Source organism: Vigna radiata, unplaced genomic scaffold, assembly GCF_000741045.1.
Source record: "Vigna radiata var. radiata cultivar VC1973A unplaced genomic scaffold, Vradiata_ver6 scaffold_195, whole genome shotgun sequence".
Classification (NCBI taxonomy): domain Eukaryota; kingdom Viridiplantae; phylum Streptophyta; class Magnoliopsida; order Fabales; family Fabaceae; genus Vigna; species Vigna radiata.
Window position 1 is genome coordinate 387,770 of NW_014542195.1, and position 23,875 is coordinate 411,644.

Genomic DNA, 23,875 nt, shown 5'->3' on the forward strand with positions numbered 1-23,875 from the left:
CGTGCATCATGCTCTTCCAAATACCAATTCAAAATTTAACTTTCAAATATCCACCAAATGAGTTGACTTCTTGTCCCATGTGCACTATTCTTCAAGGAAATTAAACATATGCTTCAACAATCCCAATGAAAACTTCCCTTCTCTCTTTCCNTGAGCAAAATTTCGGAATCCACACTCCAACACCAAAATTTCCAAGCCTACCAACAACCATTGTGCAAAAAGTGCTCTAAAAACCACTAGCTAAATGGACAATATATTGAATGCTTCTCCCAATGTGCCATGTAAGCAAAACCAAATTAAAATAAACAACCAAAGACCTCCCATTTCAAAGACAATTCATGGCTGGAACAAGCAAAGACCAAAGCTCAAAGTGGAAACCTTCCTTTAGTCAAAATAAGCATCTTTTGTGCTTGGCCAAATCGGGTAAAATTTGAATGCACCTTCTCTCTTCCTTCTCCACTCCAATTTCGTTTTTTTCTTCAACAAACCAACATCCAAATTGTTTCTTCCAGCTCCAAACCGAGAATGCTGCACCAAGAACCCAAAGTTCCAAAGCAAAATGATTCAAGAACAATAAAACCAAGTTCTACCTTCATAAATTCAATTTCAAAACACACTTTTCTTCAACTTTTTGACCCAAATAAAACCAAACCCCTATGCTTCCTATGCAATACCGTCCAGCCACCATCATCAAGCACAAAGTCCAGCTCAAAATTTGTTTCCCAACATAAAAAAAAAAATACTAGAAGAAAATGGCTCAAGAATACAATACCCATGCACCAACTTAAGCCTTTTTCACTACCAAACTTGACAACAACTCCATTTTCATCCTNCAATCCAAGAAACNCAANGNAAANACGANATTACTGCAGCAAAATGAGGAGAAAACCGAAATGGACAATGGGTCTCCCTTCCACCAAAGAAACCACCATGAAAAAGCAAAGAAGAAGCTTCAAACTCAAGCATTCAACCTTCAAAACGAAAATCTAAAGAGAGAAATGGTAGAGCTTCATTCCATCAAGCAAGAACAAGCATTGTTGCAAACAATAGAAGAAGAAAAACATGATCTTGTTCCATTAAAGCTCAAAANCGAAANTGGCACACCAAAGCTCCAAAGAGAGAGTTCATACATGCAAAGCCAAAGCAAAAGTGTAGAATGGAGTGAGTTGTGTGAGTGTCTCGGTCTTTGCCCTAGGAAAATACCTTCCAACTCANAAAATAGGTGGGGTCCACCTCCTAAAAANCTAGGGTTTTGGNGCCAAGTGTCCCCACATTGGGCTTCTACAAAATTTTGCCACAAAAGGGCCCAAATGCACTTAATCTAATTAAGGTTTCTAAAAAAAACGAAAATACAAATTTAATAAAATGGAAATGGCTAAATGTTGAGTCTTGAATAATTATGCCACCATCCCTAATGCTTCAATTGATGTTTCCCAAAATTTCCCTGCAACCAAAATACACTTAATCAGCTCAGAAAACCCAAATTAGCACAATTACAAATTTCCGACCAAATTAAGCAGAATTCGGAAAATGGGGAAATAACAAACAATTAAACACAATTCCCTGGTTTATTTAAGTGCAATAAACTAAATATAGTTAAAGAAATAACCCCTCATCAATCACATCAATACAATGTCGAACATCAAGTATAGACCAATATGGAAGATTAAAAAATATTGATCGTTTCTTCCAAACTTGATTTGCAGATGTACTTTTACGATGTTTTCCGAATACAATGTCAATGTTTTTGACTTCGTTGTACACCTCTTCACCATTCTGGGGTCTGGACACAACCTCATCCTTGGCACTTCCATTGAATGCTTTTTTCAATCTACGATAAGGGTGATTGCGAGGAAGAAATTTCCAATGTCTTGTATAAACTGTCTTCTGACCATGCTTCAATTGAACGTAACTAGTTTTTTCTTCATAAATCGGACATGCAAAATGTCCTTTAACACTATAACCGCTCAAGTTTTCGTAGGCTGGGAAATCATTTATAATGCAAAACAACATTGNACGCAAACGNAAATTGTCTTCAACATCTGAATCAAACACTTCGACACCTTCTTCCCACAACAATTTCAAATCATCAATTAAAGGTTTCAAGTAAACATCAATGTCATTGCCAGGTTGTTTAGGACCAGATATCATCATTGACAACATCACATATTTTCTCTTCATGCACAACAATGGAGAAAGATTGTATATCATCAACATAACTGGCCATGAACTGTCTTTGCTACTCAAATTCCCGTACGGATTCATACCATCAGTTGCAAGTGCAAGTCTTAAGTTTCTTGGATCTGCACCAAATTCGGGAAATGTTTCATCGATCTTCTTCCAATGTGGTGAGTTTGCTGGGTGTCTAAGAAGATTATCGCACTTTCTTCCTAAAACGTGCCATTTAAGGTTCTTTGCATCCTCCTTAATAGAGAACATACGTTTGAACCTAGGTATTATAGGCAAATACCACATGACCTTACCAGGTGCACCATGATTACCCTCTTCAGTGTTTTTGTCACGTTTCTTCTTAAAACGGCTTAAACCACATGTTGGACAATGCTTTAGTGAAGCAAATTCCTTAATTTACAAAACACAATCATTTGGGCAAGCATGTATATTCTGATATTCAAGACCCATTGGACATAAAACTTTTTTGGCCTCGTAGTTACGAATAGGAAGAGTATTATTTTCTGGAAGCATCTCCTTCAGCAACTCCAACAACTCCGTGAAACTTTTATCCGTCCATCCGTTCCTTGCTTTTAAACTGAACAACTTCAAAGTTGCAAACAAACGTGTAAAGTTCGTGCAGCCTGGGTACAACGGTTGCTCAGAATCATTGATAACAGAATCGTACAAATTAGCTCGTAAGAAGTTATTTTCACCAACATCACGTATCATGTCCTCTAAATGATCAGTTTCCATTCTTCCACATAATTTGTTCCTCGTGATGTCATAGGCTGGTCAAGTATTTCTCCATGCCAAGTCCAAACGGTATACGATTTCGTTATGCCGAACATGAATAGATGATCATGCAAATTGCCCAAGTTTTGCCGTATTTGATTAGCACAACGAACACAAGGACAAAAATATGTCCCGTTCACAGACTTTGCATTTTCTTTAACATATTGCAAGAACACCAAAACACCTTTCTCATATTCTTCAGAAATGCGACGTGCATTCATCCAGCTTCTATCCATACTATGTTCGTAACATACTTCATCAGTATTAAATTGGACAATTGGACAATCGGAAAATTCAAAATTTAATAAAAAAGATTAAAAGATTAATCGTTTGTGTTAAATTTCAAACGGGAATTACGTTTCACTAAGTGATTCCATACTAATGCATGTCAATTATAATAACACAACTTAACTTAATCACGTGCATATATTAACAATCTGCAAACACATGCATATACTAATAATTTGCAAACACATGCATACGTAAACGTCAATTTGAAATCATAAAAAAAACCCAATAATATCCATACGCAAATTCAAAATGCCAACATCATACACAAAAGCCAATAATATCCATACAAATGTATCTTTCACGAAACAAAGTAACCTTTTTAGCAGATTATATATAACCAAATGAGATAGCTGTCGTAGTGCACGCCAAAATATAGGTCAGAAATGAAGTCCAAAAACAGTCCAAAATGCAAGCCAACAAAGACGTTTGAAACTGCAACAAAACGCAACGAAATGAAATTATGATCGGTTCAAAAGATAACTTTTTCATGAAAGACTAATTCAATCGGAGCAAAACTAAATTTAAACGGTCAAAAACACAGAAAATGAACCTCTAATGGCGCGACGGAGAAGAGCTCTCGACGAAGAAGACGATCAATAGTGGAAACTGCTCGCGGGTTCACGTTCTAAAGTTTATGTCACTGTAGACGTCGGTTACCAGTCGAGACAGACGTCTGAAAGATTATAGACGTCGCTAATCTCACTAATGCGACGTCTATATCATTTAAATATTAATATTGGCGCGGATTATAGACATCAAGTAGGTGAGCAACTGACGTCTAGTTGGACAGAGTCGTCGGTTGGATTGTAACCGACGTCTGGTCTGTAGCATAATCATTATAGTTTCACCTAACTGTCAGGTTATAGACGTCTCTTATGCGGGGACTGGACGTCTATGTCTCAGACATTAATGGCACCAAACTACCTGTCAGGTTATAGACGTCTATTGGGGGGGCACCGACGTCTACCTCCCGACTTTTCACCATCTCTGAGACCGCCTAGACGTCGGTGTTGTTCTTGCGGACGTCTACAGGTCGACTGTTCACCTTACATGGCAGCCTGTGGACGTCGCCTTTTTTTGGTGACCGACGTCTATAATTCTTCAGGCATCAGTTGGGCCAGGGCCCGACGTCTACTTACCCTACTTAATTACGAAGTTGCCACCGGTCATCATTTTACGACCGTGCACATAACAACTGACGTCTAGGCGGTGACGTTAAACAGCGTTTTTCCACTAGTGTCAGAAGATGAGGTTCATCCATATGTCTTGAGAAACAATCGGTTTCATCCTTAGTTTAAGGTAATCATTTGAATTTGTCAGTTAACGTTGTAATTTTATGAAAGGATGTTAATATTATGCAGTTGTTAGATGACTTCTTATATTAATGCTTAGGATTTCTTAGGGGCCATAAATGGTACTCATGTTCGTGTAAGGGTGCCAAAAGCAGATGCTCCGAGATTTCGTGGAAGAAAAGATTGGCCTACTCAAAATGTGTTTGTCGCATGTGACTTTGAAATGAAATTCACATATGTTCTAGCTGGGTGAGAAGGCACAACATCTGATTCTAGAATCTTAAAACATGCTCTTAATCGAGATGATCCTTTGTTGATCCCTCAAGGTAAGTGTATTCATTGAGATGTTATGCTTGGTTCTTTATTAGTTACTAAATACTGATTTCTACAACATTGTAGGAAAATACTATATTGGCGACCCTAGATTTTTGCTCAAAAGTATGGTTATGACACCATATAGAGGCGTCATATATCACCTCAAAGAATTTATATGTAGAGGACCCCAAAATGCATGCGAGGTCTTTAACCATCGACATTCATCATTGAGAAACGTTATTTAAAGAAGATTTGGTGTATTGAAGAAACGGTTCCCTATCATTGCAAGTGGCACTGATCCACATTATGGATTAGAGACAATGATAAACATTATTTTAGCTTGTTGTATCCTACACAACTTTATCCGTGGAGTTGATAACGATGACCCATTGCTTAATGAGTTTGATAATAAGTTCAATGAAAGGGAAGAGCATAATGTTTCATCTTCTCAAGTTTGAGAAGATGATTATAGGGTTATTTGTACTATTAGGGATGCCATAGCTGATGAAATGTGGCGAGATTATCAAAACTCATAGTTATTGTAATTGATAGTTTTTTATGACTATTTTCTTTGAATATGACATCTATCTGGTTTTATGATTAATTCAACTTGACTTGTTACCATTTTCTTTATGAAACAGGTTTAATATGGACAAGGGTAAGGGAGTAACCATTGAGTCCTCCGATGGTACAAGAGAGTTCATTAAATGGACTGAGGACATGGATGCTAGGCTTTTGCATTCTATGATCGAGGAGACTCGTTTGGGTAATATGGTTGATGGCAGTTAGACAACCTAAGCCTACAATAACATGGTTGAATACCTTCATAATTGTGGTTATGTTAATGTTAGTAAATCTAATGTCAAAAATCGTCAAATGGTGTTGAAAGATAGATGGCATGAGGTTCATGACCTCTTTGGTGGATTGAGTGCATTTGCATGGAATGCCGTTAGTATGAGATTTGAAGTTGAGGATGAAGTGTGGGCTGACCTCATTCAGGTATTTGTTAAATATTCAGATTTAGTGGATTTTTAAAATACATAAGTTCAAGCATTATATGTTTCATGTATGTTGTTTCAGTCGAAGCCAAGTGTAACTAAGTGGAGAGTTAACAACATAAGACACTACGACTTGATGATGGAGTTATGGGTTGCGGATCGAGCAATTGGGAGTGGTATTCAGGCCGCTCATCAAATGTGTCGACAGCGGGTTGGGCCTCGTGTACAGGTTGATTTGAATCAAAATATGGATTACATTCCTGAAGAGCCTATCTATCAGGAGTATATAGACCCAACTCCACCATCACCTCCTCCATCTGTAGATGAGTATAGTTCAGGGCAAACTCAATCTGTTCCATCTGGAGGAACTTCATCGTCACAAGGTTCCAAAAGAAAGGCAACTACGGTTGATGTGATGGATGCTCAATTTGTTGACGACCAGCCTGGATGGTTTCACAAATGTCCTTGGCTCCACAAATGTTCATTTTGGTGTAATTTATGATGCAACCGTGCATCAAGTCTCAACAATGGAAGATAGAAATCAAATACTCCATCGCATTGTTAAGTCTTTGGCAAGGGTACCAGATCGTTATCAAGTAATATAAATGGGTAAGTCCAAGTATCGTTTCGCAAAGGACTCTTAGGCCTCACTTTTCATGTAAACTAATCGCGTAAGACTTGAGAAAAGAATTAAGTTGAGGTTTGTATGCAAAGAACAAAAGTAAACATGCAAATGCAATGATTCAATTGGATTTAAGAAGCTATGAATGAATGAAGTTGTTGGGGTTTACAATTTCATATTATCCACCCTCATATGTCTATTATTCCTATTTAATTTGCTTATTTATCATATTGTCATGCAAACTTTCTTGGTCTACCCTTAACCCAATCCCTTGGTGAAAAGAGCCTATTACTAATTATCGGCTTTCTATCCCTAGCCTCCCCTAGCAATTAATAATGCATGATAAATAGAAGCAAAATACAATTGATCATCCTACCCCTATCCCTAGGAAGTAATAACATAATCAAGGAATTCAACACCAGTTCATGACATTACTGTACGTCCCCGTATCAATAAAGACAAACAACATTTACCGAATGAGTTAAACGATAAAAGCATTAAGCAAAGGTGAAGAACCCAACAATTGATAAAGCAAGCATATAAAATAAGTAAGAATTTAGATAAATGAGAGTTTCAAAAGATTACATTGTTCCCCCAACAACCTAGGGTTTAGTTCCCCATAATCATGGTGAAACTAAATGAAATATGATGAAAGAATGGAAGAAATAACCCTAAACTTGGTAGATTGGAGCCTAAGCATCCAAGGAACCTCCTCCAAGGTGTGTGGAATAGCTCTGGACGTTTCTCTCTGCCAAAAGAATGTGTTTTGATTCGCACTGGGACTATATATAAGTCCAAAAAGATAATAGAAAGATTACTGAACATAGCTAATAAAAACAGATAACCGCCCAGGCGCCTAAGTTCACCGCTCAGCGGTTTCCCGCTAGCCGCTTTGACCGCTCAGCGGTTAGTTTTGCCGCTAAGAGGTTTCCCTCTAATCGCTCTGAACACTCAGCGGTCCATTCTGGCGCTCAGCGATTCACTTGACCCTTCTTTTTAGCCTTTTTCCTCTTCTTTCACGGGTCTAACTAATTCCACCTTACTTAACTTCCATCTTCAATTCACCTTAAAACCCTGCAAAACAATGTAAAAACAAGCATAATATCTCTAAAACCAACTTTTGACTCTCTTATGACTCAACTAAGTGTTTTACTTGATTTTAAGCTCATTCTAAGCCATAAAGGGTATGTTTTAATATCACATTTAAGTATGAAAATAACAGTTTTTAGACCGTTATCACGCATCTCGGTGTACACATACACAGAGGGCGACATTTATCAAATGTTGAGTGGTATGAACATTGCTGATGAAAACTTGCTGGAGCAATGTTATGACTTCTTATGTGGAAACCCCACATGTGTTAAGAGGTTGATGGGACTTCCACCACACAAGCGGTGGAATAAATTAAGTAAAATGATATCGAGTGGTGATTGTTAGGATGTGTTATCTGACTAGTTGTATTACTATTATATTATGAGATATACCTGTAATGTAATTATGACTTCTTGCTTTTCATCCATCTTAAATTTTGAAGTAAAGTTTATGCTTATGATCTAATGGTTTGTCTTTGCTTGTTGTTATTTTTAATATTCAATAATTTGTTTTCATTAATTTTTTGTTGAAGAAATTGTGAAATGGCCTCATCATCAATCAAAAGGCCTAGAAAAAGTCGTAAGGGAAAAGAAACCCTAATTGAGGTAGAAGATGCAGCCTATGTAAGATCATCTCTTGCAGAACAATTAGATCAGCGTCGTTTCTTCAATCATAGCCATCAGATGGAAAACTATGCAGCTGATTTCTACACAAGGAATATTGTCGTTCCTAAAATAATGAATTTTGAATCATTTGCCAGTTCAAGCTTATATTTTCAACATCATCTTTTATTTCAAGGAGTGGTAGAATTTCTGACATTGCAGGCAACCTTCTATCTAGATTTGATCAAAGTTTTCTACTCAAATCTAAAGATTTCTGCAAATGGATATTTGCTCAGTAAGGTCAATAAGAGAAGAATCAGATTGAAACCTGCCGATTGGTTGAATATTGCTAATATGAAGTATGAGGGTCAAAATTTGTGATGTTCAACTATCCCAGACGACTTTCCCTATGATCGAGAGATGGCATTAGCTACTATGGTTAGACCAGAAATGCAGGGTCAACGTGTTAAAACAATTGGTTCTTGGAATATTAATGATAGACTTCTGCATTATGTTATTGCGCACATGTTGACTCCATGACCTGGAAATTTTGCAAGGTTATTACAAGAGGATATCTTTATAATATGGGTGCTTAAAAATAATATAGCTAACAATTGGCCTCATCACATCATGTAGCGTATGCTTAAATGCAAGGCCGATGACACACCCCTACCATATGGTGTCCTTATCACCCAAATCATGCAATATTGTGGAGTACATGTTGATGTCGATGCCAACACTCATATTGGAACTAGACATCATTTCAATTAATTCTTTAAAGAGGTTGAATATTGTTAATGTCAACGGTGTTTGGCAACACGATGTTGGTGATGATGAAGAAGAAGAGCAACCTCATCATCATGACAACCCTATGCAACCTCTTCCACATCTTTCAAATCCTAATATGATGACTCAAATGTGGGAGGGGGTACAAAACTTGCAACATAGAATGTAAGGTATGGAACAAATGCAGGTGCGGGTTCAACGTATTGAAGATAACTTGGCAAACCTATCTCTCGACATGAACCGACAATTTGCTCACCTGAATCAAAACGTTAACTTAATTCTTCACCATTTAGATGATTAAGTTGCTTACTATTACATCAGTGTACTACATGATTTTTTTCCTGTACTTGACTTATGTGATTGATTTCTTACATTACCTATTTTTGAATTGTAGTTGCCTTCACATAACTTTTCATAATTTTATTTATTGTCAACTTATTGAACTAAAAAACAGATGGATCCAGGAATAATTGATGAATTGGAAGAAATAATGACTCAAAGAACAAGACTATATGCGGCTCTTGAACGCCAAATACAGGCAATGGAGCGTCGAAATTCACTGTTATCGGCTAGGAATCAATCATCTAATCCAGCATCGGAAGAAATTGATAACTTATTACAACCTATGAATATTCAAGATAATAATTTATCCAGATAGTGCTTCGACTTTCTATCTTCACATCCATCCCATACAAGACGTTTAATATGGATGCCGCCACAATATCGTTTCAATAGATTGCCTACATACCTCAGTCAAGCAACTTCATCATGATCTATTACAAATGTATTTGTATGTTATTATGTTCGGACTTTTTATTTTATGTCATGTAATATTATAACTTCGTTTAATTATCGGTTGTATTCAAAATTAATAAATCTCACATCCATAACAAATAAATTCATACTTGGAACTTCCCTATCATTACAAACAAATACTACATTTTAAAATAAATTCATTTTACTAAATTATAATTTAAATACATTTTAAAAATTATTTTTAATTTTTTACTCTTAATAAACATTTTTACAATTAAATATAACATTAACAAATATCATTTTATATTACTTTAATACCTAGGGACATTTTGATAATCTTCAATTTCTACCAATTAAACAAATTTTTTAAAACTATCACATCAATCAAATCCTACCCTAATTCTCACAAACTTTACCTCTAAATCCACTCTCAATTACCTCCAAATTCACTCAAATAAACACAAAAAAAAATCACCCTCAAATCCCCTTAAATCTCCTCAAATCCACTCAATCACTCTCCGCAAAATCATCTTCCCCAATCATCCCCATGTGAACACACCCTAAAAGTACTTCCTCTTTAACTATCATGAATCTTTTTGCATCTCAATTTTTCATTTAGATGGCATTAGGTTAAATAGAAAAATTAAGCATTTATTTAAAAATAACTAATCACATGAGATGAACCATTCATAAACTGGAAAGAAAAAATTGTTGATATAAATAGGCATAGCCTTATACTCTCACATCATACTTCATCTATGCTTGTACAATCTCAGTGTTCTTATTTCTTTCCCCAAAATAGTGACAAGAAACTTAGAGGGCTCTGCATGAATGTTTATCATCTGTAAAAATTTATTGATTCATGACATAATGTTGGAGGAACTCTAAAAGAAGCAGCATTTAACCAGTGATTGGAATTTTTCTCAGTTTAGAACAGCATAAGCTGAATTCTCGTATTTACCATCCCACCTGTTTGAAGTTAGAGAGAAACTTTTATTATACAACAGATGAATTTAGTTTAAGAATTGATACTTATTGAACCAAAAGTCAAACACCAACCAACCTGCTTTCCTCACTTTCTGGAATATGCAGCTCCAAATTCTGCTCAAATGGCTGAAAGATCAAGTCCAACTTTGCATCTTCTACTTTGTCAAGCGATGAAGGTTCCCACTGAACAAGATTGTATTTTAGTATTATAAAACACAAACAGAAAGAATAATACTCTTTTTTGTCAAAAAAAAATAAAATTTTGGACTGATTTTGCTAGTAGTCATTAGATTTTGAGTTTAAAGTTTATATTTCTCTCTAGAATATAACTAGCATGATAGGAATCTAAATAATAGTTGAAAGTTCACATTGAGTAAAAATAAAAAAAAGTTAAATAATATATTAAGAAAAGAAACTTTTTGCTTTAAAGTTTTTGTTTGGAATGTTTCACGATCTTCTAGATGGTTGACTCATGCTTTAAAATTTTAGAAGAGACCTATGGAGTATGGAGGGGAGAGAATGATGCAAATTTTGGTTTCCCAAAGAATACTTATACTGCAGATTTTCATCTGTGAATTTGAGAAACAAAAACATGTAACTTAATTTTCCTTGCGTATGTATAATTCATTTTTATTATTATAGACATTTTCTAAGAAACTAACTGGCCTTCTCTAAAGAGTCAAGTTACAGCTTTCAACTATGCTTTTGATTACTAAGATCAACCACAGTGGAAAAAGAAAGAATATAGAAATTAATGAAGAATAAATAGTGCACTATTGACAGAGTAAAGACTTTTTACACTGTTGTGAATCACAAACTACTATGCATGATAAATTTGTTAATTTCAATGATATTTTAAAAGTTATACTAAAAGTGATTTATGAATGATTAATAGTGTACTGATAATCCATGTTTACCAAATTTGTTATGAATTACTTTTACTCCCTCTTTAACATGGAAAAATAGGCAATCCCATTAAATATGAAAGGAGTATGCATGCATGTTTTGGAAGAGAAGACAAAACAGAGAGAGAATACCTTCGGAGAATTATCCTTGTCAATGGTAAGAGCTCTAATACCCTTTTCATCAAAATGCAGAAAAACTTCACTTCAGAATTTATTAGGGAACAAGTTCAAAAATTTTCAAAACAATTGAGCACTCTTCTGTCAAAATTTGTTGTAGCAAACAACACCAGTTACCTCATACATATCCTTAGATATTGTAGCTCGAAGTATGTTCGTTGTTAATCTGAAATCCCTTTTTAAGCATTGAGCTAGTGTTTGACTCCTCCCTTCACGAACCTGTACGTATCCAGGACAATATATATAGAAGCATGAAATTTGAGGAACAGCATGTCATTATTTCTTTGCAAGGCCAACTTGATTATGTATTTACCATTTCTGTTCTTTGTCCCGATTTAATTTCTTATAGATTTGAAAGAGAGTAGTTTTAAAATCCCAGAAGGGAAAATTTTTGCCTTACGATGCTTTTGCATTTTATCAAGTCAGAAGAAAATTTTCTAAGAAGTTTAGGAAGAAATAAATAATGCTACACTGTCATATGAGATTCCATATAATGTTTGGTTCCTTTTACCTCAAGTTTTATATGCCATTCAATGATTTGAAGAACCCAATATCTAGAATCCAGTCTAAGATCTTACAAAATTCATATTATTAATAAATCCTTACCGATCTTAGAGTTATTCTCAACGCAATTGGTGATGATCTTTTCATTCCTTTCACAACTGCACCGATCCATCTATTTCCTTCTTTGTCTGCTTCAACTTCCTTCAGATTGAATTGCATAGTCATATATAACAGCCTAGAAAGGACTCAACATAAAATTAGAAAATAATATTCCTGTGGAAATACTAAGAAACTTACCAATGATTTTATAATTTCTTCTACAGAATCCTTTGAGAAGCACTCATTAATTGTTGACTGCCTAAAAATCTCCAAAGGTTAATACTGTCTTGAGCATAGTGCAATTTGCTGGTAACAGCGAGTATAAAACCAGCTAGAAAATAAATAAATGATCATTCATGAAAAAGTGATTACTTGTTTAAGATACTCTCTTCATCAAGATTAACTTCTGAAGAAAATTCTTCAAGTACTGATCTTATGGCTTTCTCATCACCAGAATTCAAGCTAATCAAGCGCTTCTCTAGCTCACCAATTTTCTGGTACACCAAAAATGTAAGCATCATCTTTCAAAGTAACACTTAAAACACCCAGTGACTTGAACTCTGAGAAGCACTTTTAAGTGAAAACATCCTGGTGCTTCTTTTACTAATTTTTTCCTTTTTCATACAAATTTGACAAGACATTGTTTCAATGGACCAATGTCCTGAGAGCAGAAAACAGAAAATGTAAACAAATCTATTAGAGCTGCTTACCATAGGCCTAAAACAAGATGAGGTTTTCTTTTTAAACAGATAAGTATATTTGTTATAATTGAAATTCATTTTATTGAATTTTTCTTTTTTGAATGAAACTTTATGAAAAGAGAAAGTCATAGATTGCAGAGACTAAAGATAATCAAACCTCAGAAAGGACAAAATGAGTTGCCAGTCCAGCAGCAACTATTTCCTTCCCACTCAACCTTCCTCCAGTAAGCGCCAAGAATTCACCTGTAATATCATATGCATGTGTAATTTCTCTGATGAGTTTTTCTTCATTTTTATAATCATTTATGCTAAGTCAGCAAAATTTTAAAGACACTTCTACTGTTATAGAAGAATGAACAGCTAGGAACATAGAAGTGTAAGGGGAAATTTTTAAAACAGTAAAAGGAATTCTTTGAGAGAGATTGTGGTTACCCAAATGCCCTGGTAAACGAGAGTGATAGTATGAGAAGCCACAATCAGTATGAAAACCAAAACTTGCTTCAGGAGTGGCAAAAACCTGTCCGAGCATTGTTAGAACACACCACAAAAAAGTTAAGGATGAGGATTTGACAATTATGCCACAAAAGATTTAGAAAATAAGTTTAATTTAGATGTATAGTGAGCACAATGATTTTTACTCTGTCCACAATCAAAAATCACTTTAAATATGACAATGTAAAGTAGTTATTATAAATACTCACGGTCTTTTCTGTTACAACTGAAAACTTCAAAGGGACCATTAAAGCTGCACCTCCACCCATTGAAATTCCATGAACAAGAGCAACCTGTTATAATATAATAAAACCATTCAAGAAAACATGAAATTTCACTAAATTTTCAGAAGTACGTTTTCCCTTAAAATTTTCACGAGAGTGGAATCAAGCTCTATATCAAACCTGAGTTTTCTTGTAGGTACTAATGTGGTAGCATAACCAGTAAAATCTATAGACAACTTCAAGACAGGCATCCTCTGTGAAGAAGAAATGAATTACTCTTGAAGTGAGATTATTGGGTGAATTCTCCTAGATATCATCTACTATGAATTTCACTGAATAATAACTTCTTAAATAGAGTGTGTTTCACAGTGTATTGCTAGGTATTTTCCAATAGTAAAAAAGAATGTGAACTTGTTTTCTCTAAAATACTACTGAGAAAGATTCATTTACTTGTTTTTCTGCCGTCATAGAACACTCTCAGATCCCCTCCAGCACAAAAAGCTCGACCAGCTCCCTGGAAGAACAATAGCACAGCGATTGATTGTGAAGGTTCAGTTTATTGCTAATTCTTCTTTTGGAACCAAAATAATAAAATAATAGAGTTTAATTTTGATACTAAGCTATCTATATTACCAATCAATTAGATATGTTCTTTAAGAATAATTATTACAAAAGTCATCAAATTAATAATACAGATAACCCATGATTATACATTAAATTGAACAAATAAGTAACCAGTAAAACATCAACCTTTATGATAACTAGCTCTGCATTTTCATCCTTCTCCCACTTTTCCAAATATGTTGCTAGCAGAGAAACCTGAAACCATTTCAGCAATTTTCATGTTTTCTTACAAGCTAATAACATTGTAGCTGCAATAAATGAAGGGAAAATTTTGAAAGTTGAGCTAACTGGATCTACCAGTTCTGGTGAGATGGCATTCAACTGTTTCGGCCTGTTCAAAGTGACCACTCTTACATGATCTATCTCCTCTCCAACAACAACCTTAACATCAAAACCAACAACAACTATGTATTATTCTTTACTACCTTATCTTATTTTAACAGAAGTTGCAGAAACCCATTTTTGGCGGTAGGTAGCAATTACAAACACAATTTTTCTTTTCTACAGAAAAAGCACCATTATGTCAAAAGAGAATGAAACTGATCCATCAAAAACAAAAATAAAATACAAAGATTGGAAGCATGATTCTGGGCTTACCTGTTCATCTGGCACTGCAGAATTTGGTGCCATTGAGGTGAATACTGCACAATCAAACCTGAAATGACATGTTTAATCAAGTGAGCAAATTTTATACACAAAAAAAAAAAAAAAAAGAGATTAAAATATAATATAGTAAAAGAAAATAGAATGAGTGAATCTAAAACTAACAAGTCCAAGTTTACCTGTGTTGGGTATGAAGTAGGAAAGTTAGATTGAATAAAGGTAAATGAAAGGAGCAGGATGATATAGACACCAAATTTGAATGATTATTTCTTGGAATAAATTAGGGGAAATTGTTTTTCATTACATTTATTTTTAAATAAGTAAAAAAGTTATATTTTTTCTTTCTTTTTTCCTTTAAGAAATAAATGAAGAAAGAGATGTACTCCTTTTTAATTCTAATGATTTAAGTAACATATTTTTGTATTTTTATTTATTTAAATGATTATTTTCTCTCTATTTCAGTTGCTTTGGCCAGTGCCTTTCAAGAAATTAGGAAGAAATTGATTGTACACACATGTCATGTCTCACTAAGGATTTTTAAGACTTAACTGATACCAACTACTAAATATTCATTTATCCTATTATATGCATACATTTCATTTTTAATTTTTCCTTTAACTGATGATTTTTTAAAATTAAAATAATTACGTTATAGTTTTTATTTTTTAAGTGGTCCTTTTTCTAATTTTATCATTTTTTTTCAATTTAACCATATTTTAATTTAGCCATTTTCAAATTAAAATAATTATTTATAATATAAAAATTATCTACAAATAAATAAAAACTAATACTGAGAAAATTGTAAAAATGATTTGTATTTAATTTTATAATGAGAATAATAATTTTATTATATTTTGTTATCATAAAGTATTTTCACTAATAATAATAATAATAATATATAATACAACTTTTGTTAACAAAAGGAGATTGATAAGATAAAAGAGAAATGGTATTGAACATATTTCCCCAATAATTTATTCAAAGAAATAAGTATAGTTATAAATTAATTACAAAATTCTTAGTGAAACGCAAAATGGTTTAATATTCTTTTTCGAAATTGTTAAGATGGTTTTGAAAAAAGTGGGGTAACAAATGAGTGATTTTTAAAAATGTAAAATGAAAGTTACTTAAGTTCGATTATTACTATAAAAAATATTTTTTATTAAAGCGTGTTTAATAATATAATAGTTACAGCAAAATTGGAGTGCACCTACCCACCCCTTATTAAGCGTAATATGTTATTTATTAAAAGACGAATTCCACCTACTACGTTTGATTCCTCGTGGCTTTCACCAACCAAACTACTCCAAACTATAAATTTCACATTTCTTTTTAGCACTTTCGCAAATGAAAAATGTAAATAATAAGCTTTATTTGGAAAATACTTTTTTTTTTCTAATTGTTTCGGTATTATTCACATTAAATTTATGAAATAATAGAAAAATGTGTTAAAATGTATGCATTGTTAACATAGATTGAATTTGAAACAAGAATAACTTAATTTGACGAAGAGAATAACTTGCTTAATTTTTTCTTTAAAACAAAATTATTTTAGAATATAACTTGTTTTAAAATATTTATCAAATGTTTTAATTTTTTTTTTGGATGTTGAAAATGTTTTTTTAGGTTACTTTTCAAAATTTGTGTTAGATATTATCTTTTATAAAATAATTTGTTATTATTTTGAGTATATTTTGTAGCATTAGTTGCCTAAAGATTAGCCTGAATTATAGCCTCTTAGTTATAATGACAGTCTAAATTATAGCTTAAAATTTGTATATATTCCTTATTAATGAATGCAAAGTACGGATGATCATCCTCCATGGCATCAGATTAGGTTACATTCCTCAAATCCTAAAACACTAACCGTCATTGTTCTTTCTCTTCTTCCAAGCAATTTCTTTTTCCCCTTCCTTCTTCCCATTGTTGCCCATCAATGGTCGAAAATTCCAAATATCACTCTACCCTAGCTGTCATGAAACATCTTATTCCAATCACCTTGGACATGGAAACCGGCCAATATCACTCATGGGCAACCTTATTTAAGGTCCAAGCTAAAGTTCATTCAGTGCTTGAACATATCATTCCCCCTACAGATGTTGTAGCATATCAAACAACCAAGGCCGCTGATCTCCCACTATGGAACCGTCTTGATGTTGTTGTACTTCAATGGATTTATTCAATTATATCTCCTGATATTCTCACATCGATCCTCGTGCCTGATGATTCGGCTAAAAGAGCCTGGCAACGTGTAGCTGATTTATTCCAAGATAACAAAAATTCTCGGGCGGTGTATCTTGAAACTTAGTTCACAAACACGTGCTTGACTGATTTCTCATCAACCTCCGCCTATTGCAACCACCTCAAATCTCTTGCTGACCAATTATCTAATGTCGAGGCTCTTGTTTCAGATCAACGTCTTGTGCTTCGCTTGCTCGCTGGCTTAACTGAAGCCTATGTCGGTTTTGTCACGATTATGCAACAGAAGGATCAACATGTTCTCGTTTGAAGTTGGAATAGACCACAATTAAGGAGCGAGCAGCCCGTGAATCTGGTTCCACTGCCCTTTTAACCGTGGATGAAGGCTTCTCTTCACAGCCGCAACACCATAACAGCAACATCACTCCATCATAGGGTCGTAATAATACCAATCGCAGCAAGAAAAACAACTGAGGTAGAGGCAACAACAACCGCAGTGGCAAAGGCGGACGCGGTGGTGCCTGGGGTGCAGGCGCTGGAAGGGGCAGTGCATTACAAGAGTACCAAACCTACCCACCATACCAGCATCCCTTCTTTATTCCTTGGGTGGGGTGGGCCCAACCTCCATGTCCTTATCCAGCAGCCTCAAGGCAGCCTAGACCTCCACGCCAAGTTGGTATTCTTGGATCAAGACCACCACAACAAGCATACAATGCATCAGTAGCACCATCCAATGTTGGTTACACACCTACAGATATTAATGCGGCCATGCATAGCCTTTAACTATCTCAACCAGTGGTATATGGACACTGGTGCTACCTCTCATATGATGGCGGACCAAGGTACACTCTCAACTTATTTTTATTCGAGCAAAGATCATAATATTGTTGTTGGTAATGGTCATTTGATTCCTACCCATGGTCATGGAAGCACTACACTATCCCCACCCCACCCTCCTTTAAACCTAAATAATGTGTTGCATGCCCCAAAACTCATTAAAAACCTAATATCTTTTTGTAAATTTACAGGTGACAATTTGGTTTCTGTTGAGTTTGACCCATTTGGATTTTCTGTGAAGGACTTGCAGACGGGGAACCATCTAATGAGGTATAACAGCTCTAGAGATCTCTACCCCATCCCTTCCAAAAAGCAGGCCATATCTTCCCCAACATTTCCTTCAGCCTTAACTGCCTTGTCTCCTAATTTGTGGCACAATCACTTACGCCACCCGGGACCTACTATTCTCAGATCTCTTTGTTGTCAGAATTTTATCAATTGTAATAAAAGTCGTAATGATTTTTGCACTTCTTGTCCTCTTGGTAAACATGTGAAATTGCCATTTAATGCGTCTTGTTCGTTCACTGAATTGCCATTTGATATTATTCATAGTGATATTTGGACATCACTTATATCTAGCTCTTCTAGTCATCGATATTATGTATTGTTTCTTGACAACTTTAGCAAATTCTTGTGGACTTTTTCCATTTCTAAAAAATCACAAGTTTTTTTCCCTCTTTCAATCGTTCACAACTCTAATTAAAACACAATTTGAAAAAGACATCAAGAATTTCCAATCTGATAATGGAAAGGAATTTGCTAATAGTCAATTTCAAAAATTATGCCAACAAAGTGGAATGCAATTTTGATTCTCTTGTCCTCACACCTCTCCTCAAAATGGCAAAGCTAAAAGGCAAATAAAATCAATAACATTGTGCGGACCTTATTAGCACACTCATCCATGCCACCTTCCTTTTGGCACCATGCTCTTCAAATGGCCACTTATCTTCTAAACATTCTTCCCACCAAAGTTCTCGGATATTGTTCCCCAACGCAAGTCCTCTATCGGAAAGATCCCATCTATTCCCATCTTCATGTCTTTGGTTGTTTATGCTACCCACTCTTTCCAGCCACTACAATTCATAAGTTGCAAGCAAGGTCCGCCCCATGTGCTTTTCTTGGCTACCCATCACATCATAGAGGTTACAAGTGCTATGATCTTTCGAGTGGAAAAATTATTATTTCCCGTCATGTAATTTTTTATGAGACACAATTTCCTTTCTCAAGAGTACATGATCCATCCCCAAGTGCATATGACCCTTTTAAGTGAAGACATCTCTCCACATTTAACTCATCACCTATGGCCCACTCTCCCTGTTACATACCCCACCACATATCTAGGCCAAGACTCTCGACCACCTTCTCCTCAACCAACCCCACAAGCTCACACCGTTCAAATCTTAGCCTCACCAAATACTCTTCTCTATTCTCTGAACAATACCCATCAGCCCCCAGTACCCAATCCCAGGCTTCACCAAATGACCACTCGTAGTCACCAAATGAAGGACCTTGGTCCACTGAGCTAATTTTAGGGATTGCAGTTACCCGTAATGCAACTGGTATGTTTCTCTTGCAAAAAAAGTATGCAGAAGAAATTCTTGAAAAAGCAGGGATGACTAATTGTAATCCTTGTCCCACATCGGTTGATACAAAGCCCAAACTTGGTGCCTCTAATGACATTCCCTATGCGGATCCTACTAAGTATAGACGTCTTGCAGGTGCATTACAATATCTTACTCTTACAAGGCCTGACATTTCTTATGTGGTGCAACAAGTATGTCTTTATATGCATGATCCCAAGGAAAATCACATGAATGCTCTAAAGCGTATTTCACATTACATTCAGGGTACTATTGATTTTGGCCTGCATTTGTATAAATCCACCATTGGCAACCTCCTCTCCTACACAGATGCCGATTGGGGTGGATGTCCGGATACTAGACGATCTACCTCTAGATATTTTGTTTTCTTCGGTGATAATTTGATTTCATGGTCGTCCAAACGATAACCTACATTATCCCGCTCTAGTGCTGAGGCCGAATACTGAGGAGTAGCTAATGTTGTTTCTAAATCTTGTTGGATTCGAAACCTCCTTCTTGAGCTTCATTGCCCAATACACAAAGCTACAATGGTGAATTGTGACAATATGAGTGCCATTTATCTATCAGGTAATCCAATTCAACATCAACGCACAAAAAACATTGAAATGGACATTCACTTTGTACGTGAAAAAGTTGCGTGTGGCGAAGTCCGTGTCCTTCATGTTCCGTCCCGCTATCAAATTGCTGATATCTTCACCAAAGGCCTTCCGTGCATACTCTTTGATGATTTTTGGGACAGTCTAAGCGTTTATAAACCTTCCGCATCGACTGTAGGAGTGTGTTAGATATGATCTTTTATAAAATAATTTATTATTATTTTGAGTATACTTTGTAGCATTAGTTTTCTAAAGGTTAGCCTCAATTATAGCTTGTCAGTTACAATTGCAACCTAAATTATAACTTAAAATTTGTATATATTCCTTATCAATGAACGCAAAGTACGGATGATTTCCTCCACTGCGTACTTTTTTTTTTATTTTGAAACTTTTTAACTAAATGTGTTTCATAAATCATAGCCAAAACGAGTTGTTGTCTTGTTTTCCTATGGATTAAAAACTTAATTTACACAAAGTTAAATTATTATATTAACTCATATTCACGGAAATTGGCTCGATGTAATTTTTTTTAAAATTATTAATAGGTTTAATTATTTGAGTAGTTTTTTATTTTGGTTATAGTCGGTTCCATAATTTTTTTATTTTAATTAAGTCATTATAAAAAAACTTGATATATAACGAAAAACATTTGTTAATAAATACCAAAATTTATTACTAATATAAATTTTTCAACATATTATCGATGGGCCAAAATTTATTGATACATATATTGTCGAAAATATTTATTGACGGATTACGACCATCGATAATTATTGATGGAAGTGTTGTTGATAATTAAATTACCGATGATTGTAATCGTTGGTAATGAAGTGACTAAACGGATTGCATTACCGACTGACACATTCGTCGCTAACTCTGTCAAAAAAATCTAAAACACATTCATGTGCAAAGAGTAACATTTTCTATCCACCACAATGAACCTGTCATAATACAATTAATGCAAACCCAACAATTCAAACGTTGTAGAGAAATGTCACAATTCAGACAATGCAATTGAAGATCATAAATGAAATCCATATTAAAAACAAAGTATTAAAACTAAATGTTTGTAAAACTTAAAAAAGTCCTAATAATCAACATAATCATCTGAATCATTTTCTTCTTCTTCATGTTGTTGAGGCCGTTGTTGGGGAGGTGGTTGTTGTTCGGAAGATGGCTACATTAGCGCGGGTTGAGGCAACATTCTCATGACCATACTTTCCAGATTCTCCAGATTCTCAAATCGCTTTCTTAGTTAACCATAAGCTAGGTCACGAGCTTGTAGTTGTTGTTTAAGTTGGACAATGGTTTGGTTAGAACTATTGGATGTAAATGGTTGGTGTTTCCATGTACCTCTTCCAACAGTATAATTGGCAACAAGTTTTCTTGCCCCATATAGTCGTCCTTTATTTTTTCCACTGACGAAATCCACCCAAAAATTGTGTCCTAATGATGTCATATCATTAGGACATGATCCCACCTCTGATATAGCTTATGCGAGTCTAGTTGAAAATTCTTTCTATTAAAGATAAACAAAGCTTCAATACAAAAGGAGGAAGTTTAAAAGGATCAAAATAATTGATACACTGTTATTGAAGCTATCAAATTAATACCACTTTACAAGGCAACTTCAGTATTGTCAAGTTAGTAGTCCAGAAAGTAGATAGGATTAAAGTAATCCTAAGTCATTTCCCAATGAATATGGAATGATTTTTCAATACTTGACTCTTATGAGTAAATGCTATGCAATGCTTAAAAATAAGAATGAAAATCTATCCTAATGAATTTGATGTTGAAGAATGTCGTGAGAGTAATTGAAGAACAAATGAGAAACTTAGAAACAATTATAATGAAATAGGCTAATTTCACTACTTTTCCAATATAAATTCATCATCAGTTATCCATAGATCATTGCTTAATTGATTATTATTTGGGTTTCAAATTAATTAAAGTACATTTTTAATTAAGTTGAGGGCGATCATACAATTAACCAAAGTAGATTCTCAATCAAATGCAAGACCTTTCTAGATTATTCACAATGAATTCAACCAAAGTACATTCTCAGACAAATCTTATTGTGTTTAATCATGTTTATTCTTAAATCTCCTAACCAAATTAAAAGTTAACTAATCAAAGTAAATTCTCAATTAATTATAGTTTGAAGTTCTTACAACCAATCAAAGTACATTCTCAATTAGTAGCAAAAACCTATTTAATCATATGAAAGTTCCTAAATTCAATCAAAGTACATTCTCAATCAAACCTAGAAACCCTTGAATGAGTTGTTAAACAGATACATAATTAGTGAGTATAGAGATTTAATGATTGGAAAACAAAGATAGGGTTTAGAACATACTCAAGATAAGATTTCACTTCAATGCAATTGATTAACTCATGCACATTAGTAGAGTTGAATTCAACATCAATTAACCCATGAGTGAACTGATAACGGTTGGAAAACAATTATTTTCATATGTCATTTTAGACCAAATTACACCCTTTAAGACTTAGAATGAGCTTAGAATCAAGAAAAACCCAATAAATGAGTCAGTTGAGAGTCAAAAGCTGTTTTTAGCGATATTATGCTTGTTTTGCATTGTTTTGCATCATTTTTAATGGAAGTGAAGAATGGAGTTGAAGATGAAGGTCTTAAACTCAAGACAGAGGAAGAAAACTGAAGGAAAGAAGAGTCTAGGAACCGCCCAGCGGTAAAATTCACCGTTCGGCGGCCAAATGCGAGGAGAAGCGACAAAGGGCAAACCGCTGGGAGGTGGTGCGATTATGAGCAAACTGCCGGGCGGCATAAGTGTGGTGCTGGGCGGTTGTCTGCTGGGCTTGGGCCTGTTTTCTGTGACACTCCTCATCTATAGATAGCCTTATTGCGACTTGAGAGTCATTCTTTTGACAAAAGAGGGCGGCCAGACCTAATTTTCACTCCTTGGAGAAGATCTCTTGGATGCTTAGGCTTTTTATCCTATCTAGGGTTTGCTCTTCAATTCTTCCATCATTTTTCATCTAAGTTCACCATGACAATGGTGAACTAAACCCTTTTGTTGTTGGGGGAAACAATGTAGTCTTTTGAAACTCTCTTTTATTGAAACTCTTGTTTATTTATATGATTGCCATATGCTTTGATTATCAATTGTTGGGTTCTCATCTACGCTTAATGCTTTTATCGTTTAACTCATTCGATAACTGTTGTTTGTCTTAATTGATACGGGGACGTACGGTACTGTCATGAACTGGTGAGAAATTCCTTGATTAAGCAATACTACCTAGGGATAGGGGGTAGGACGATCAATTGTTTTTGCTTTTGTTCTTAACGCGTTATTAATTGCTAGGGGAGGCTAGAGATAGCAAGCCATTAATTAGTAATAGGCTCTTTCCTCGGAGGATCGGGTTAAGGGTAGGCCAAGAAAGTTTAGATAACAATTAGATAACAAAGCAAATTAAACAAGAGGAGTAGATAAGAGAGAGCGGATAAGATGAAATTGTCAACCCCCAACAACTCCATTCATCCATAGTCTTTTTCTCGTCATTGAATCAACCGCATTTGCATGTTTATTTTGTGTTCTTGCATACGCAACAATTAGTTTTTCTTTACAAGT

At 34.8% G+C, this 23,875-nt stretch overlaps 2 protein-coding genes across 4 annotated transcripts; one reads left to right on the top strand and one right to left on the bottom strand.

Moving 5' to 3' along the window:
• The first annotated feature begins 2,145 nt into the window (after positions 1–2,145).
• On the top strand, positions 2,146–9,857 carry LOC106779328. 3 transcript variants are annotated; one of them, XR_002666362.1, is made up of 2 exons: positions 2,146–5,861; positions 8,107–9,857. XR_002666362.1 is itself a non-coding variant. In XM_014667421.2 (2 exons), the coding sequence occupies exons 1-2, from the start codon at positions 5,673–5,675 to the stop codon at positions 6,360–6,362; spliced, it is 609 nt and encodes a 202-aa protein (XP_014522907.1). In that variant the 5' UTR covers positions 2,146–5,672; the 3' UTR covers positions 6,363–6,527. The 3 variants fall into 3 exon arrangements, 1 of the variants encoding a protein (XP_014522907.1); XR_002666363.1 differs by having other exon boundaries at positions 9,417–9,857; XM_014667421.2 differs by lacking the exon at positions 8,107–9,857 and adding an exon at positions 5,943–6,527.
• A 491-nt stretch (positions 9,858–10,348) lies between these two features.
• On the bottom strand, positions 10,349–19,750 carry LOC106779325 (3-hydroxyisobutyryl-CoA hydrolase-like protein 5). Its single transcript, XM_014667416.2, has 18 exons — positions 19,430–19,750; positions 18,953–19,143; positions 15,214–15,303; positions 15,029–15,086; positions 14,729–14,812; positions 14,558–14,626; positions 14,258–14,321; positions 13,988–14,061; positions 13,793–13,876; positions 13,524–13,608; positions 13,249–13,334; positions 12,763–12,884; positions 12,589–12,649; positions 12,394–12,492; positions 11,905–12,006; positions 11,743–11,784; positions 10,782–10,888; positions 10,349–10,687 (listed from the first exon to the last, which is right to left on the bottom strand). Exons 1-18 carry the CDS (start codon positions 19,748–19,750, stop codon positions 10,642–10,644), a joined length of 1,785 nt encoding a protein of 594 aa, XP_014522902.2. The 3' UTR covers positions 10,349–10,641.
• Between the last annotated feature and the right edge of the window lie 4,125 nt (positions 19,751–23,875).